Here is a 19801-nt window from a genome sequence, read left to right on the forward strand (position 1 = left end):
AATTTGCACATTGTTGTTGTTTGCATAGTCATTATTTTCATGAAATTTAAGATTTTTCAGCTGACAAACTGGCCTCCATTGGTCTTGTTATTGTTTTCGTCTGCATTTTCCAGAGCGAGGCTCCAGTGGGGAAGACCCCTGGTGTCAACTTATGTAGGGAATAACTCTAGTTTCGTGAAATAATAACTATTAAGAATTGTTAAATTTTCTGCTTTATTTTCACGAAGAACATGCATTTGCCGTGTGTGCGAAACCGCATACAGTCCGAAACCGGGTACACTGACTCTACAGTTACAACCAGTCACCACTCATTCATCTGTAAGCAAGGTACGCAACGGGTGAAGAAGTTTTCTTTCGATTTATCTTGCGGTGATAAATTTCTAAAAACTTTAAAATTAGAATAAATCATTTTAGTTTTGGGCAACAAAACTACTAAATATCCTCCAATTAATATGTGCCTTCTGATATTCAATGTCATTTTAGACTTAATAAATGGGTTATCTTTTCTGCGCGCACCTGTTACGTGTCCCGATCACTACAAAATCTAGGTCAAAATCCATGTTATACAGCTAACGCCGAAAAAATGTTATATTACAATATTGTTTCGTCACGTTTCGCATAAAGCAAAATCATTTCATTTTTCAGTTTTGGTAAATAGTGAGTCCCAATATGTTATATAAATCACCTCTTTTTTGCTTGAAGCCATTTATTGTTTTCGGTTATTTTGCATCCCGATTGTAGTTCAGTGTAATAGTAGAGGCAGGGGAACAAGATCCAAACAAGAAGGAAATTATTAAGACTACATTGATTGGTCAACTCTACCTTTTCAGTCCAATGGCTGATTTGCACATTTAACCAGGTATTATATTTGGATTTTCCCTGTGAAGTGTAGGGTCTATGAATAGCACAGAGGGTTTCCTAAATATAGAACACGCTGCTTTGTCCCAGTGTAACTGTGCGGCGTTATATTAGTGAACTCCCTATCTACCATCAGCTTTTAAGTTCAATTGTAACTGCATTAAAGTTAAGCGCTTCCTGATAGTGATCGCTGGCGCGTAATCAAAATGAATATCAAACAGACAACAGTAACAAAACACATGAGATTTGTCTCTAAGAAGAGTAAAATTATAATTAAAAGGGAGGCTTACGATAGATACGAAGGAAGCAACTAGATCTGCATGTGACTGTTTTCCGATACTCCTGATACTAAACATATTGAGTATTTAAAATAAAATTTGAAAGTTTTCTGTCTGTCAAATATTGCCTGAAAAGCAACTTTGAAATAATAAACAAATGTTAGCGCTAGTTGACTCTTGAGCCATAGAATACGATGTGATATTCACCAGAAGAAGACAGTATTGACCGATGCGAAGAAATAATCTAACCTGCCAAAATGTATATCGCGGAGGAAATGTTGCAGCTAATTTCTGTGCTTATGTTTTGGCCGATCCCATTAGTATGTAAAGGGGTAGTGTTAATTAACAAAGATAATTCTGTATACGGCTTCAGCAAATAGGTTACAAAACATTGTATTTTCGGGATATCGTGTACGTATGCTACATTTTTAGGAACTTGAAGCAACTGCCATCCCTGGACTTCATTTCCTCAAATAGCCAAGCCATTCCTTTTTAAAAGGAATTTTTATTTCCATATCGTATGGACATTATCAGATGGAAGTCTATGTAAACCTATTTACTCTGCCTAGTTAACATCAATCTACCGAAACATGTGTTTGTTTTAGGTTATACTTACTAGAAAAAAATCAGATGTTTAGCGTAAGAGACTATATTTCTGTTTACAGCGTTAACAATGCCGGAAAATAGTTATCATCAGCTCTTGGTGTTTATTCAGTTCATCTGTCCAAAGCCACTACGCTGCCTTCTTTATAATCTGGCAAAGGAAACAGTGACATCGGAAAAACCTTTCGATTTTGACAGGTTCCTTCTTTCCGAGAAGACCTCGCTGGACCATTTGGTAAAAACAAACAAAATACGCCAGAGCCAGTACCACCGTATATATCATATTGCTGGTAAATCAAATATAAATGACTTAGATGTACTGTCTTTAGTCATGCTCTTACAACATATGTTTGGAGAAGTGCTTACTACAGACGAAGCTAATGCGATAGAGTGTATAAGACGGAAATACTACATGCTCCATGTGCTGGCATTTAAAAACTCAACACAAATAACAAGTGACTATTTTGAACGTACATGGACGCAGCTAAAGGAAGCTACTTTAACACTTGCAAACCATGCAGACGAGACAGGTGATTTCAGAAGTAAAATTAGTGAGCTCATTGCACAAGCAAAATGCAATTATTTACCAAACGCATCAAGCTATGTCCAAGCTTGGTATAAAGAAGTATTGACTTTTCAACGACAAGCAGACAATGAAGAGGGTCAATGTTTTGAATGCAAATTAGGTATTTTGTTTTTGTTTGATATTTTGGAATTTAATTTTCTTCATATTTTAGAAACGAAATATAATGTAAATAATACATGATGATAAACTACAAAGATAACTTTGTTAGGTACTTGTGTTGGGTAAAACGTCTGATTGCCTGAGATTGTTTTGCATTTACTTACGTTTAGGTGGCTTGCACCTGTAACCTCTACGGTGTATATGGTTTAGATATAGATACTTGATATTTACAAATTCATCCTTATATATTTACACATTTTAGTTAAATTCCTCTTTCCTCAAGTATACAGTGAACTTAACAGAAGTGTATAAGATAGGAAAAGTTTTTTTTTTTCAGAGGAAAATGTGACCGTCGCTATGGAAGAAGATACGAGTAATGACCCTTTCCTGAAAATATTAGGTATATGCATTTTTTTCAACTGTATGAATTTATGTTGCCAACAATATAACCATTTTGGAGAATGATATGATCGAAAAATCTCTAAACCGAAATAAATTTATGATTAATATGGTATAATATTGAAGCAACGTTTGCTGCAAATCTAAAATAAAGCCTATCATATGGCAACATAGATGTATCCTAAAACTACATAGATTTCAATCAAAATCAACTTGTGATTATCAGGGACACTTCGAGAAACTGAGACTTCTTATTTCGCTTAGGGTTAGTAATTACAGGATAGCTATAAGTATTGTCAAAGATATGATAATATAACAATTGTCATTGGCCATCTGTGAGGCTATGTTTGCATTTCATATCTCATCATGATGGGAAACTCATTCATGTTCTTCTAAATATCACTTTGGTTTACAAATTACTTTGATCACGGGATTATTCTCACTGATAACGTTTGATCTACACATTACTATGAAAAGTTTATTTCCTTCTTAAAGACAAAGAACGCCCTAATATCTTGCAACAGTTATGAGATAAAAAAGACGTGAAAACAGTCGGAATTGACAGTTAGCTTCCTCAAACAAATCCCAAACAAAAATCTTAATCATTTGCATTTTAGTAAGGCCCTAACAAAGTTTTAATATATTTACTAAAATATATGCGTTTGAAAAATTGGGAATACAATTTCTTATTTAAATATGTATCTACATACACAGAGAATAAAACCATGAAATGTTAAATGTATTTATAAAACTTAATGGAAACACTCACAGCAGAATATATTTGTTTATAATAAAAATATAATACTACTCTACTATACAGTTAATACACAACATTTATGTTCTGAGGAAGGAAAAGTTTATTATGAATAAGCATATTTATTCTATATCTATTTTATTTTTACTGTCGCCGGGATTTTCATACCCTATAAGAACAACATTGCCTTTTCCTTTAATAATATTTTGTTGGTATACGCCCGAAGGGGGCCTATTAATTTATGACTTCGGTGACCGTCCATCCGTCCGTTAGCAATTTCGTGTCCGCTCTAACTCTTGAACTCCTTAAAGGATTACGAAGAAACTTGACACAAATGTTTACCACATCAAGACGACGTGCAGAACGGCGCATGTTTTGGATAGCTCGCTTCAAGGTCATGGTCACCCCTAGGGGTCAAAGGTCATATGACCTATTTCGTGTCCGCTCTAAAACTCTTGAACTGTTTGAAGGAGTTTGAAGAAACTTGACTCAAATAATCACCACATCGAGACGACATGCAGAGCGCATGTTTCTGATGCCTCCCTTTAAAGTCATGGTCACACTTTGGGATAAAAGGTCATATGACTTTATTTCGTGTTTGCTCTGTAATGTTACTCTTGAACTGCTTGAAGGATTATAAAGAAACCTGGCACAAATGTTCACCACATCGAGACGACGTGCAGAGCGAATGTTTCTGATGGCTCGCTTCAAGGTCTATGTCACACTTGGGGGTCAAAGGTCATATGACGTATTTCGGGTCCGCCTATTATAGTGATGACAGATATTATCACAATATTAAACTGTAACCAGTGTAACTTAAGCAACATAAGGTCCCAGTTAACCTATCTATTCAAGATACCTTCGGGCATATATTGCTCCGCATAGCGGTGCTCTTGTTACTACCTATCAACAGGTCTTTGGTTACGACATGCCAAGAGAAACATCCGCTTTAGTTTGTAAAACTGTTGTACAATGGATCTATAGAAGAGATATGAACTAATCTGAATGTTAGTTGATGAAATATCATCCGGTATTAGACACATGTTAAGTGTCAGTATTCAAATTATAACAAGCCATAATTTTGTGTTATAATGATTATGTAACTTATATATTTAATTATGAAATTTACATATGTATCGTAACTGAACGTCTCTTAATTCCTCTTAAATAATCATCGTTTTATGAGTTGTACGTTCTTTAGTATGAAAAGAAACATATCAACAAATTTGTACAAACGTATCTTTACAGAGGATAATGCAACCGTCGTTGAAGAAGAAGATAAAAACTCCTCCCGAGGAATCCCAGGTAAGTAAGTTTAGGATTATATACATGTATGGTGCCTAAATATTTATATAAAAATAACTTGATTTAGACGTATGTGTATCTTTTGCCATGTTTCTCATAATATTCATATATATAGTTCTGCCTTCTTGCACTGTTTATTTAAATTATAATTGGTAATGCTGTGAATTGCACCAAAGAGAGCGTGCAAACTTCCATACTAATTTCGAATTGGTTCCAATATGTCATTAACAGAGTTAGCATTCTGTTAAACATGCGTGTGTGTAACAAGCGTAAAATGATATTTTTTCTTCGGTCAACAAAGTTATTCAGTACGCCTGATAAATCATTTTGTAAATACTTATACCACCAGTCTATAATAACTCGCTCTCAAATATATTATTGAGTTAATTGGTTATTATAAAGACGCTAAAAAAGTAACAAAATGAATGATATCATAATTCAATATAATCATTACCATTAGTATTACAATGGTGCAAAGGTTTATTCGCTTTATACTGCTTAAGTGTTGTCCAGTGAAACAAGAATATAAAACGTTTGTTTGTTTGTTTGTTTTGGGTTTAACGCAGTTTCTCAGCAGTATTTCAGTTATGTAACTGAGGGCAGTTAACCTAACCAGTGTTCCTGGATTCTTTATCAGTACAAACATGTTCTCCACGAGTAACTGCCAACCCCCCATCTGTATGAATCATAGGTGGGGGACAAATGATTTCAGACACAATGTCTTTATCAAATCGTCACAGAGAACATACAACGCGCCCGCGGATCGAACTCACGCACCCGCGATTCGTAGATCTGCGTTCTCCCTATTGAGCTAAGCGGGATAATATAGATTGATCTGAGTGTTATAAAAATAGTCCATTATACCGTGCAAAATGCACACTGAGTTTGATTGTTCAATCTATAAATGTTCCACATTGTATTCAAATAAATTATTTTACATGCTGGCTTTTCAGAAACCAATATGAACAGACATATCAAATTTAATACCAATTATTTTCTAATTCGCTTTGCTCAAACGAAAATACTTTTTTTTATCTTTCACATGCGCCATCTTAAACTATTTTCTCGTGCAATGTTTATTGAAACAAACTACTAAAATTTTTAAAAAATGTTAACTTACCAATGCTCGAACCCCGAAAAGCAAGTTTGTTAAGCCAACGCCATATCCTTTAGGCCATGCATTCATTTACATTCATCGATAACTTACACCGCTTTACTAATATATTACATATATGTTCATATCCTTTTGTTGGCGAGTCAGCTGTCCTGTATAATTTAGTCACGGCTCAAAAACGTGGTCGATCTATACCACTGGCGCCAGACCAGAAAGAAAATGACTCTGTACATGTTATACTCTACCCCTAGGTATTCTATAAGAACCATGGTCATGAAGGGGAAAATATACTTACACGTTTCAATCGCGCATTTCATACCTAAAGCACGCAGTTCGGTAAATGTGTACTATGGCTATCAAACAAGTGGTAATTTATCTTTCATTGTGTACCGGTCACATTTCTTCAATACTTCTTATCTTACCAAAGCAACGCGTAGTTTATAGCTTTTTGAACGTTACATAAAAAACTTGCTTGACCTTCCCTGGTGAAGTTCCGTTCTAGATTACAAAACCATTCTGACTGGCTGTTGTGAAAATGTATGTCAATCGTTGTTTTACTACACGTGTTCGCTAATATGTGAAAATGCAGCATAAATGTGCAAAATGAATAAAATAAACAGAACAGATGTAGACCAATGTATGATTTCAAATAAAAAATCATATACAAGATGAATTTCATTCATCATTTCGAGTTTTAGTGTAAAATTGTGATTTTGTTTGTTTACGATTCGCCTAACATGTGCACACTGCCGTGACCTCTAGACCGGATGTTCATTAGGGAATGTCACGCAAGTTTTTTTCTGTAACGTTGACGAAAGCATAAAATATGTTGATAATCTCAGCAATATGGAATAGTGAGACAATGTGACTGGTGCAGGTTGGAAGATAAATTATCGCTTGTTCAATATACTAGGTACCCATTCACCGAAATGCGCGTTTACGTTGAGAAATGTACGATTGAAACGGGTTAGTATATTTTCTCCTTCATGACCATGGTTCTTATAGAATACCTAGGGGTAAGATATAACATGTACAGAGGCATTTTCTTTCTGTTCTGGTGCCAGTGATCTATACACGCTTATCTTTATCTATAAACATATGCACGGAATTTCGTGCTTATAACCAGTAACATAACTATGGAACGCTTAAATCTTTAATAAATATATTTTTACATTCAGAGAAAGAAACTCCCCTCACTAGTCTAAGAGAAGAACAACACGACGTTTTTCAGAGATTACCAGGTACATTTTTAAATGTACTTTGTTTAAATTATTGACTTTGATAGTTATATCAACATAACTAGCTTAGCTTTACAGTTTATTAGTTTGGAAAAAATATCCCTGTGTATTGGAGTTGTATCGGTTTGAATTTATAAAGTTACATAACGATGGGACGCTTAAATCTTTAATAAATATATTTTTACATTCAGAGGAAGAAACGCCCCTCACTAGTCTAAAAGAAGAACAGCACGACGTTTTTCAGAGATTACCAGGTACATTTTTAAATGATCTTTGTTTAAATTATTGACTTTGATATTTATATCCACATAACTAGCTTAGCTTTAAAGTTTAATAGTTTAGAAAAAAAAATCCCTGTGTATTGGAGTTGTATCGGTTTGAATTTTTGAAGTTAAGACTGCAAAAACTTCTACGTGATCTGTATTTCATGCCTGTTGACAGAAAAGTGTTTTGAAATAAGTGCAATACACTTGAAGCCATCTGTAGTAAACCAAACCAAAACCATTATGTACTTGTATAGATATATGAATGATACACAAAAGTACATATAAAAGTCATACAAAAACGAAAATCAAACAAAAATACAGGAGGGCCAAATTGGCCCTACGTCGCTCACCTGAAAAAAATTGTCAGCAACGATAACTGTGCATAACTGGGTTTAAAATGTGGCGTCTAGAGTGTTCACAAGATTCTTTATTGATTTGATCTGGTGACATAGTGTTTGATGCCAGATGACCAACTCGACTTAAATATCACCAAGACGAACATTCTAACAATTTTACATCATAATTGGACATGAAATTTGACTTCTAAAGTGTACACAAGGTTTTTCTTTGATTTGACAGGGTCGCCTAGTTTTTGCGGCCAGACGACCCAGTTTCAAACTCGACCATGAAATCATCAAGGCAAACATTATGTCTAAGTTTCATGACGACTGAACTGAAAATGTGGCATCTGGAGTTTTCAAGATTTTAATTTGATTTGTACGGGTGACCTAGTTTTTAGCCCCAGAAAACCCAATTTTCGACACTGATCGAGATATACTCAAGGCAAACATTCTAACAAGTTCTCAATCTAATTGGACTTAAAATGTGGCTTCTATAGACTAGTGTTTACAAGGGTTTTTCTTTGATTTGATTAGGAGAACCTACTTTTTAACCCTAGATGACCCAGTTTTGAACTCTACGTAGAAGTTATAAAAGGAAACATTATTACGTGTTTTCCCAACAATTGAACTTAAAATGTGACCTCTAGCATGTTCACAGGGCTTGTCGTTGATTTAGGAGAGTGACCTAGTTTGAAACTCGGCTGAGATATCATCAAGACAAACAATCTTTCAAGTTCCCATGACAGTTGGACTTTATATGGCTTCTAGTGTGTTCACAAGGTTTTCCTTTGATTTGACCGTGTGACCTAAATTGTGACCCCAGATGACTCAGTTTCAAACTCTTCTAGGAAATAATCTAGGTAAACATTACGACCAAGTTTCATGACAACCGGACTAAAAATGTGACCTCTAAAGTGTTCACAAGGTTTTTCTTTGATTTGACCTGATAACCTTCTTTTTGACCCCTGGTAACCTCCTTTTTGATCCCAGATGACACAGGTTTCAAAACCGACCGAGATATCATCAAGACAAACATTCTTACAAGTTCCCATGACAACGGGACTTCAAATGTGGCTTCTAGCGTGTTCACAAGATTTTTTCTTTGATTTGACCCGGTGACCTAGTTTCTGAACCCAGATTTGAATTTGGCCTAGGATTACAGAGATAAATATTCTGACCAAGTCTCATGAAGATACAATAGATAATGCGGCCTCTAGAGTGTTCACATGGTAAAATGTTGTCGACAGGCGCAAGACAAATGTCTAAACCCTGGATATGTTGTTTTACTATTTCCGTGGCAGGTGAGCTAATAACGGAACATGGTAGGGCTCCACCTAGGAACGGCAAGTGGCAAACACGATGCTGGAGTTCAAATCGGTTATGTTGATAGACCTCTAGTACGATTGAGGTTAATATATAAAAGCCGCGTGGTAGAAAAAATCAACCACAGTGATCAAGTATAAATTGATAGGTTCCAAAAACGCAGCCTCCCCGAAATGAAACCCTACAGTAGTTTATATATAAAAGTGTAAACGATTGACATTTACACAACAATACGTAAACAAAGTAAAACAGTTAGAGAACATGGGCAAGATAAACGGAAAAAGGAACATAATAGGGCATTGCCACCGAACAATCAGTGTCAAAAATGTTGACTTCAGACCAGTTAATGATGCATACCAAACTTCACTCTTAACCACAACCATGTGTTTAAAGTTATCCCCACCAGGTAAAACATGTTCAGTGTCAATATTCGACTTCTGTACAAGTTTTGCCAATTCTAAAATTTGTCTTGACGTGAACCAAAACCACTAAATGCCTATTCTTAAACAAAACGTGTTTACATAAATACTGTTATATCTAACTCTTTAGGACATTAATCAGGTATTCATGCTAATTAGTTGAAAGACTGCGTGTCATGTTTCAGTTTTGATACAATGTATGAATTTGATGGTGGAGGAAGGCCCCAGTTGCCTAACCGGGGATTGCTTCGGGCATGGTCGGGTACCTGGGATAGAACAGTCGTTCTTTCGTTAGCTTGATGACTATGTTCAGATGGTAGATTTTAATTTTTATTTTACTTGTATGTTAAATGTATTTCCAGATCGCTCTTGTCACAGAATTGAAACGACCGAAAACGAGATAAATGGGTAAGTGTTATATATATTTTTTAACTGTTTGCAGTAAAGTTATTTCCTTTTTATAATGATAAGAAATAATAAATGCTGCTAATTAAGTAATGTCGTTGCTTAATTTTCTTTATTACAGTCAAACAAGTCGTGTAGTCATTTTGACTGACTATTACAGATATAATATTTACAAGTAAATATAACATTTCCACATGGGGTTGTGATTAATATGTCAACATTTAATAATTTCCTACGTATACATCATCGTATTACTAAAACAAAACTCTTTTTATAAAATTGTACTTTTGTAAATTCGATAATATCGACATTCGCCCAAAATGCATTTGAAATACAGAAAAGATATATGTGATTGCTAATAATACTTGTTATCGATTGGACTTTATTTTGTTTGCTCACCTGTCATGTAATAACAAGGTGAGCTGTTGTGATCGCCCTTCGTCCGTCGTCAGTCCGTCGCCCGCCCGTCCGTTCGTTCACAATTTATTGTGAACATGATAGAAACCACATTTTGCAATTGATTTTAATCAAACTTGCACATATCTTGAATTGGCAAAATATCTCGATTCCTGTCTAAAACCGGCCAGCTCCCGTCATGGGTTCTAGAGAAATGGCTCCTTAAACGGCCACAATTTGCTATTTGGGCTTTCGCAGTCATATAGATACTTCATTTATTGTTTGATTTGAAACAAAGTTGCAAATTATCTTTAACAAGCATAAATCTTAGATTCCATGATGAATCCATCAAATCCAATTATAGGTCCCGGAGTTACGGTCCTAGAGACCCCCGAAAGAGCCAAAATGTGATAATGTTTACCTTGTGAACATGATAGAAGTGACATTTTATACTTGATTTTAACCACACTTACATACAACTTGAGTGATAGATTCCATCATGGGTTCTAGAGTTACTGTTCCTGAATTTCTATTTTGGTCCTTTCAGCCATATAGAGGTTTCATTTATACTTTGATTTTACACAGTCTTGCACAGAATGTTTATCTTGATGATCTCTAGGCGAAGTTTGAGACTGGGTCATGTGGGGTCAAAAACTGGGTCACAGGTCAAACCAAAGGCAATGCTTGTTAACACCCAAGAGGTCACATTTATGATCCTATCTGCATGAAACTTGGTCAGAATATTTATCTTGATGATTCCTAGACCATGTTTAAAATTGGGTCATATGGGGTCAAAAACCTAGGTCATCCGGTTAAATCAAAGAAAAACTTGTTGACATTCTTGAGGCCACATTTATGACCCTATTTTCATGAAACTTGGTTAGAATGTTTATCTTGAATATTCGATAGAGGGTCATCATGGCCATCTTGTTGTTATCTGCAGGATGTACAATTTAAATCTATATCGACAAAGGTCTTCTAATTGTATAGTATATAGTAAAATGATTGACATCTGATCTATTCATTCTTTTTATTACCATAGAACGGCACAATTGGACAAGGACATTAAACATTACAAAGTTCCTTTAACTCGCTGGCCAAGGTTACAGCATTCGCATGAGGTAATTAGAACGCTTATCGGCTACTGCCATGAACTTGAAAAGAAATTAGAGTTACCTGGAACAGTTACACAAGATACGGACCATATAGATAATGTGGACGTTTTTGTGAGGGACATGGCCTTTGATATAACATACTTATCGACCGAACCAGAAGAAGTTTTGCAAGAAGATTCTGAATATATGAGATACGGTATGAAGAACAGGTTCGCTGGAATTTTGATTGACTCCGACGGGATAAGATTAATTGATCCAGTGTCTAAGGAAACACGTTCTGTTAAATATGATATCAACATGAAAAGCGAATGCCATAGTAGGATGTCTCACATAAGTAACCTGATAGAGCTTGCTGTTTTCAAGCCATTATTGGAGAAAATTAATCTTCTACGAGACCTGATATGCGCTTCTTCAGACCTGGAAATGCAGGATGCAACAGAATCCAGAATCTTATATGACCGCAGCAAGCCTTCTGAAACAATGGATACTGCAAGAAATAGACAACATTTGCGCAGAGACGGTAGGCTTACTCCTTGTTGGTAGTATTGCAGCATCATATTGATAATGTACTAAAAAGCATTACACACATATGTTATATCTCTTCAATTTGCTTTCTTTCAATATACATTTTTTCTGTAAACTTTGGATTCCCATATGAAATAATTTTTACAAGAAAAAACAGGTAGCGTACACTATATGCTTTAATGTCTTGTTTTATTATCACAGGAATGGACTATGAATTAAACCAGGACATTATAAGAAACATTCGACAGCACAAAAAGCTAATAGACAGACTGTTGGGGGAAATGATTGCTCTGACGAACAGAAGTGAAAATGTGCGCCCAATGATAGAAGGTTATGAGACAAAAGAAATAAGTAAACAGGTATAAACATAACAGTTTCGATGTTGTACTGTATAGTTTCTGTTAATTGGAACATTTGATATATATTTGGATCTTTGTTCCGGATTTTTAAAGTTTTTTTTCAAAGAAAATACATGATCACATATTTTCTGCAAAACTGTCATGGATATACAGAAAGGGTCATTTTTCAGCATAAATTTTAAATTATCCTCCACGAATAGTTTACGGCTAGAAATACTAATAGTTTTCTTTCCTTGTGTTGTAGATTGCAGAGGATCTGTTTCAGCTGCATCCAACCATAAAATGGTGTGGGTATCGCTACAGTACACTACACATTCATACAGAGCACATATCGGACTCATCCGAAAATGATCGTCTTAACGAAAAAATAAAAGACTTTTTATCAAGGAAAGACATAAAAGATTACATAATAGTTGTCATCGGAAAAAATATTAAAGAATACAACTATGTTGGTGCAGAGATACAGTCTGAAGCTGATAAAAAAGCAACCCTCGGGTGTTTTTCAGTATATAAGAAAGGAAACCAGAAATCTGTTTGTGGTCTACTGTCAAAACATTTTGTTTTAGGCACCAGTAGAATATTTGTTAAGGACGCAATTCATTTTGGTACAGTTTTGCCAGCCACAAATATAGAAGGTGGCCTTGACATCGCTGCCATGGAAATAGTAAAACAACATATCCAGGGTTTAGACATGAGTTTTAAAAACTATGAAAACGAGACTAGACCAGCGTATTTGTATGACAACACTGATAATAAAATGCTACAGGTAAAGAAATGACCTTATCCTTTAAGATCTGTTATTGTTGCTTTTTTCAATTGCTTGAAAACTTATAATTTGTATTACGGACCTTTTCATTTACTGTAAGTAAGTAAAACAAATCATAATAGATATCCCATTCACCAAGGACATATTCTACCAGATTTCTTTTTTCTAGTGATTTAAAATCACCTGGATTTGCATTTTGCATCCTAAATTCGTATTGCAATTCCGAATCAAAAGGCTCTCTACAACAGAGACCTTGCTTAATCCCCGATTAAAAAGAAAACAAATTGTGAAAAGTATGTTTTAATTATTTTCTGTCTTTTTGTGTGTGTGTTGGGTGGGGGGGGGGGCCTTCTGTAGGGTAAATAGTCACAAAAGTTAGGTCATATGGTGACTTTCCAGCTTTTAATAGTAGTAGAAGTCCCCAGGTGCCCCTCCGAGCATTATTTCATCACAGGAGGCCAGGCATAAAGGAAGAACTGACCTTCATTAAGCTAGATGGCCTCCTCACTTGCCAAATTCTGCACTTCAAACGAGTTCTTTACTCCAAATTGGTGACCGGCAAGTCATTCGAACGACCTATACCACTCGGACACAGAGGCCTCTGTTTTATTAAAACTGTTCATATTTGAAAATAAACCTGGATTCTGTCGTATAAGCAAATAAAAATTGTAGGTCCATCAGTATATTTCAGAGAGTGTTGCCCTTGATGGAAGAAAACACTGACATCGAAGCTGATTTTATTTAATGACATCTTTTATGTGGAATCCTTTTTCAGAGAAACAGTTTTGCTCGTTAAACTAGAAGGAAAGCTACATTTGAGGTTTTGTCAGTAATTACAAAATATCCATTCAATTTCTTTTCTGTTATGTTTCATTCGTTTCCATTTGCCACCTCCGGGATTTATTCTCGGCTATTCTGGACGTTACCCTATGAGTTTTGGTGTAACAAAGATCAGTCTGTTTCTTTTTACAAAGTTTCCTCTTCTGAGCTTCCATATTATCTTATCGAACATTAACTAGTAGCGTTATAATTATATAAACAAATTGTGTTTCATGCATATTCGTTACTTATTACAGGATCAACCAGTGTATTTGAGGGGAGCGATGACTAAACTAGGTGTAGGTACAATACATATACCAACGTTACAATGCTCTGACGACACTGACAAGGCCTATATTCAAATATTTGACGGTAACTTTACTCTGAATATGCCTTTCGGAAGACTGGCAGTAGAAGGAGACAGTGGAGCTATACTATGCATGGATGAATTAGGCACGAAAAATGTATGTGTCATTTCTATGCTTATGGGTGAGCTTTTACGTGAGCCGGAAGAAGAGGAAAGAATGTACAGTACCCTTCGTTTGTCATGCGGCTTAAAGTATTTAGAGGACAAAACACAGGGCAAATTTACACTCGGAGGTACATTTTTCCGGAACAGAAATAGTTGGTAATAGATTTTTTTTGAAGTTACTTCAAACATTAATGCATTCACGTACGATAATATGCACACAATTCCACATCTATATGATTTATAAACTATTTATAATGTCATTCTTGCCCTCAGTGTATCTACGTCTATTTAGAAATGAAATATTTTATGTTCAAAATAATAAACATTTTACAACCATTTAAACATTGAGCTAATAATATTTTTCAAGTGATGAGAATGTCTATGATGTTGACTTAAAAATTTAGAGATCTTACAAAATTGTATGGCATATGGTGCAAGTCCAATAATATGGTATTTTTCAGTAGAATTGGTCGAACGAAATTTGATAGACTGAAATATAACGTTCGTATCATTATTGAAGTACTCGCATCGACACATCGACAATTCAATGAATACTTTTCATAGTACGACAGAGTAAAGAAGAACAGTTCAGAATGTAATCATGGCAGTGATTTTTGGTACCTTCAGTACTTCAAAAAAGCTCTGAAATAAATGCCAAGTTAAACTTTCATCGATTATTTATATTATATTTTAGGTGTCCTATTAGTAGGATAGCACTAGTTTATAAACGTTTGATAACAAAATACCCGCCAGAATTTTAAAAATTGGCAACCAATTGATTGATAGACTGAACTCGAGAAAAAAGGACTCAAAGGAACCGTTTGCTTTATCTTTGGAGTCATTTATAATATATTAACCTGTACCTTATGAAAGGTACTGCGAAATGTACTCATTAGAAAAAAATTGTGAGAAAAAATGTTTTAAGAAACGAAATATGTTAATTTTTAAATTCTATCCTCATTAACTGATATGATATGTATTTCTGATTGCTTGTAACTTGGAAACTACTTCATTCAAGTTTTTAAAGTTTCAATTAATATGGTCTCCAAATGAAACAGAATATTCGTGGAATGATAAAAAAGCTCTATTTATGCAGGTTTTTTGGTCATAAAATGTCATTTATTACTCACTTTCAGAACAAATTCTTTGGGATCTGTTGGAGTCACTCCCTACCGGAACAAATGAAACTGGACGTGGAGAAAAAACGAAACCAATCGAAAATAAGAACATAGATGAAACAGCTTCCACTGATTAAAACAACGAGCATAGTAGTACATACCAATGTGTACAGCAAATATTGTTGACGGATATTTCCAGTAATACCTACGCGACAATTGCTAAGGAAAGATTTACTAGCGTGAATTTGTTTAGCCCGATTACGTCTTTCTTTAAAGTGCGTTTGGTAAAAAATACATAACTATGCAATTTAAGCGTTTGTAACATAGGACTCGTAGACACTTTTACTGCCGCCACATGTAAATATGTCTGGAAAGTCCCGGAGAGTACTGCTCATGATTTCATGATTAGTGAGAAAGTTTAGTTTTTAAAGTATTAAACCTGTAATAGATACCTCCTTTTTGAGTATTCAAATCCTACAATAAACCTACTTTGACTGAAATTGTTCATGGGGCACAGATTCAAGCCCCACTGGGACCAAATTTTTCCCCTTATTTTCCTTTTTTCCTTATAAGTTTTTACTTTTTTCAAGACTTGCTATTGATTTATTGTACAAAAGTGGAAATATTTCATTTGATAAGCAATTTCTTGCTGTTCAAAGTGAATTTACCTCTGAAATAGAAGGGGGTGGAGTTAGACATCTTTAAAAATATTGAGTAACATGCGGTAAATGTTCTCTATTTTGCCTTTACTCTTTAGATTACATATTGTGGAAGAAATGTAGGTAGGTTTTACATCTGCCTCAAGATTATTTTTGAATGAAGTTAACAAAATTTAAAACAGTCCCACAGGACTCGACGATAATTTTTCTATGTTGGAGTATGAATTCTGTCTCATTAAACCCGTTTACTTGAGGCACCCTAGACAAAAATGATATTAACAGTTTTATTTTGTGTTTTATTATTGTTTACCAATAGTTTCATGTTTCTTTTAATAAAATTAATGGTATAATGAATTCTCTGCAAACGTTTTGGACAGTGGCTATCACTTTGCAATTTGTCTCTACTTGAGCTCGAGAAAATACAATAAATCATACAAATTTAATAAACAACGGCACGGTAAAAGTTGTTCAAAAATTGCAACACAATGCAACACACAGTCAACTTTAAGAATATACCTAGCAAGTACCATTTTTTTTAACATTACTATTAGGGGTCCAATACCTTATGTTTGAAAAATATCTGGGAACGTGCTCTAATATCTTTATTTCTGCTCCCATTTCCTTAATTTGAAAATATGACAGACAGGCGCGTAGTGAAAATCCCGCAAGCATACACAGTTAAATTGGCTTATCTCTTTGGTTGCAATAAGAAGTCTATATCATGCAACAGAGATTGCTTCATCTGCAGTCATTGCTGACATCATATTTTGTTTGAAGTACAGTAAGGTAAACTCCGGTTAGCGAACTCATTGGGACAAAATGTGTTCGTTATAGCCTTATAGGCATTATTTGTATAGCAAACTGATTTATATATCTAGTTTTTTTTAAGTGCATTGAAATTCACCAATTGTTTTTATATTTTTGTAACAATTTAGTTTTGCAATGTATTTCATTATTCTACTATCCTTAACATGTGAAATATTACAATCATATGCCGTCTATGCTAACAGTTAAAAAAGGCAATTTCTATGACAAAATTATAATACAATTACAAAAGTAGATATGATTTTGATTGAAAAATCGGCAAAGAAATACATTTTCAAGCCTGAAATCTTTTACATAGGACTTTTTGTATAACACTTCAGACGTAATTTGTCACGCATAATAATCATTACGTAATTTTCAGATATCATAGATATATCTTATTGTAACAGTCTCAGGAAAAATGTGCAGCCTCGACCGGGATTCGAACCTCGGACCTTCGGGTAACCGTGCCAACGCTCCACCAATTGAGCCACCGAGGCCACCCGATACGAGAACCGCTACACTTTCAGGAGCTTTTCCATCGCAATCTTGCGCTTCGCATATCGCTAGAGAAGGTGATGCATGAAGCGCGAAGCGTAAAATTGAGAAATAATTCGAATTGTGTAAGAAACATTTTGCAAAATGCTGTTTTAGTTGAAAAAAAAGCTAAGGGAGTTGACGTAATAAAGATGTCGATGTCCTTTGCCGAATGCTTTCCCGACGCTCAAAGTGCACTCGTTTATTTTGATAAATATACTGTTGGACCCTTAAAACATCAAGATGTGTATGCATTTATCGTTTGTACAAAAAGGAACTGGTAATTATTATATATGAAACTGAAAAGTATTAAAGGTTAGGCAGTAAAAAGACATTGACAATCCCATTAAGTTCACATAAAGCTTCATGTGTGCCGGGAAACGAAACTTATATTTTGATCAACTCTGTTACCACGGGTTTAAAAACAGATAAGACTGATTCCGGATGGAAATGTAACAATTTAGAAATTAAAATTTCTAAGATTTCTGTTCAAATACAGTCATATCTTTCAAAGTCTCTTTTTCGTCGCAGTCGCAGAGTTCCTCTGAGAATTTGATTTTCGAGAAACAGTTCAAAGGAATAACAATGCCGAAAATCTCAATGATAAAGTGACAGCTTTTTGTCGGCGTTAATTTGGAGATGGAACGAAATGTCATATCTGTTGACAAGGTTAATATAAAGTGACATCATTCATGTTATTGATATATGTACAGTTAGAAAAATAATTATATCGTAATAGGTTATCAAAATTACCAGAAGAAAAATCATGGCCATTGCGTACATTCAACGGAAATGTTTTGTTTGTAGGCTAGCGTATTATTTTCTTTTTAGATATTGCGTCACTCACAAACAGAACGATGACACCAGTATAGGTCTACGTCATGTTCAAAATAGAACTGCTTTCGCAAGGAAGACAATGTCATAATGTTAACAGCAGAAATTTAGGCGAAAGTTTATTTACATGTATTTTTAAATGAGATTAGGTATAAAACACTAGACCACCTGCCTGATGGGAGTGTGTGGGTGTGTGTGTGGGTGGGGGGTGTAAAGGGCGCCTGCTTAATATTTTGTTACAAGTCTTAAAAGTGTCCATTCTTGACATAATTATGTGACAGTTACAATATCCCTCGGATATATTCTGAAGATGTTTCCGATGGCGGGACAATTGACCAGAACATATTTTTGATAATATTCTGTCTTTACTTATCGACTGACATGTGCATTTATACATTCAGTTCATTTAAATATTTCCAGCCTCTAATAAGGTTGACTAGCATCAGTCCGCAGACAAATATCGGGATAGGACGTATTTTTAGTATATATATTAATTTAACGCTGCTTCTTTCTAAACAACACCACCTAAAATGCATGTAGAATATTATTTTCATGAAGAATTTTTTGTGTACATTCCGAAACAGAATGCATAGAATGTGCATAGTTACGCGCTCAGCGCTGTAAAACTCGGAAACTGTTAAATATTTTAGCTATAATAAATAAAAAAAAAAAAAAAAAAAAAAAAAAAAAAAAACAATTGGAAATAAAATTCAATTGACCTTTTGTTTTATCTATGCTTCAATTGCTTGAATTAATTACTTATGAACAGACACATTTCTACTTGTTTATTATATCATTATTTATATTATTATTATTAGATTTTAATAAATATCAACATGATATTTTGTTGGCACCTATCTCTTACCTAATATATTACGGTCTTCTCAAGTCAAGTGCGTGTTTTTTCCCATTTTAATGCAAGTCTTTACGAAGGAATATGCATAAAAAATCGTGACGCTGCTTGCATGAACAATTTTGGTTTGTTCCACGGTTTGGTTTGGGTTTAACGCCGTTTTTCAACAGTATTTCAGTCATTTAACGGCGGACAGTTAGCCTAACCAGTGTTCCTGGATTCTGTACCAGTACAAACCTGTTCTGTTCTCCGCAAATAACTGCCAGCTTCCCCACATGAATTATCAGAGGTGGAGGACGAATGATTTCAGACACAATAAAGCTTATTTATACATAAGAAGTATTATTCTTTATGATGAAACTTACTGCGATTGTTCACAATTCTAACATATTCAAATATCGTATGTTTGAAAGTGTCATTAACTACTACTTATAAAAAAAGATAAAAGTACAAATATGTATGTTTCCTTGTTTGATTATGGTGTTAGTCATGTCAGTATAATTTTAGGTTATATAACAATATTCTACATTTTGTCTGTGGTGGTCGACCCCATGTG

General features: G+C 34.7%; 1 protein-coding gene across 1 annotated transcript; it reads left to right on the top strand.

The window, feature by feature from the left end:
- The first annotated feature begins 233 nt into the window (after positions 1–233).
- Positions 234–19232, top strand: LOC123527634 (uncharacterized). Its single transcript, XM_053523871.1, has 12 exons — positions 234–327; positions 1802–2425; positions 2762–2824; positions 4826–4882; positions 7175–7237; positions 7426–7488; positions 9946–9991; positions 11427–12019; positions 12226–12383; positions 12628–13149; positions 14226–14592; positions 15577–19232. Exons 2-12 carry the CDS (start codon positions 1810–1812, stop codon positions 15693–15695), a joined length of 2667 nt encoding a protein of 888 aa, XP_053379846.1. The 5' UTR covers positions 234–327; positions 1802–1809; the 3' UTR covers positions 15696–19232.
- Positions 19233–19801: the final 569 nt, after the last annotated feature.

This window comes from Mercenaria mercenaria, chromosome 14 (assembly GCF_021730395.1).
Source record: "Mercenaria mercenaria strain notata chromosome 14, MADL_Memer_1, whole genome shotgun sequence".
NCBI lineage: Eukaryota > Metazoa > Mollusca > Bivalvia > Venerida > Veneridae > Mercenaria > Mercenaria mercenaria.

Coding starts and splice junctions, on each gene's coding strand:
- LOC123527634 (XM_053523871.1), top strand. CDS start 1,810: ATGCCGGAAAATAGTTATCATCAGCTCTTGGTGTTTATTCAGTTCATC. Junction 2,825..4,825: donor CCCTTTCCTGAAAATATTAG/GTATATGCATTT, acceptor GTATCTTTACAG/AGGATAATGCAACCGTCGTT. Junction 7,238..7,425: donor CGTTTTTCAGAGATTACCAG/GTACATTTTTAA, acceptor TTTTACATTCAG/AGGAAGAAACGCCCCTCACT.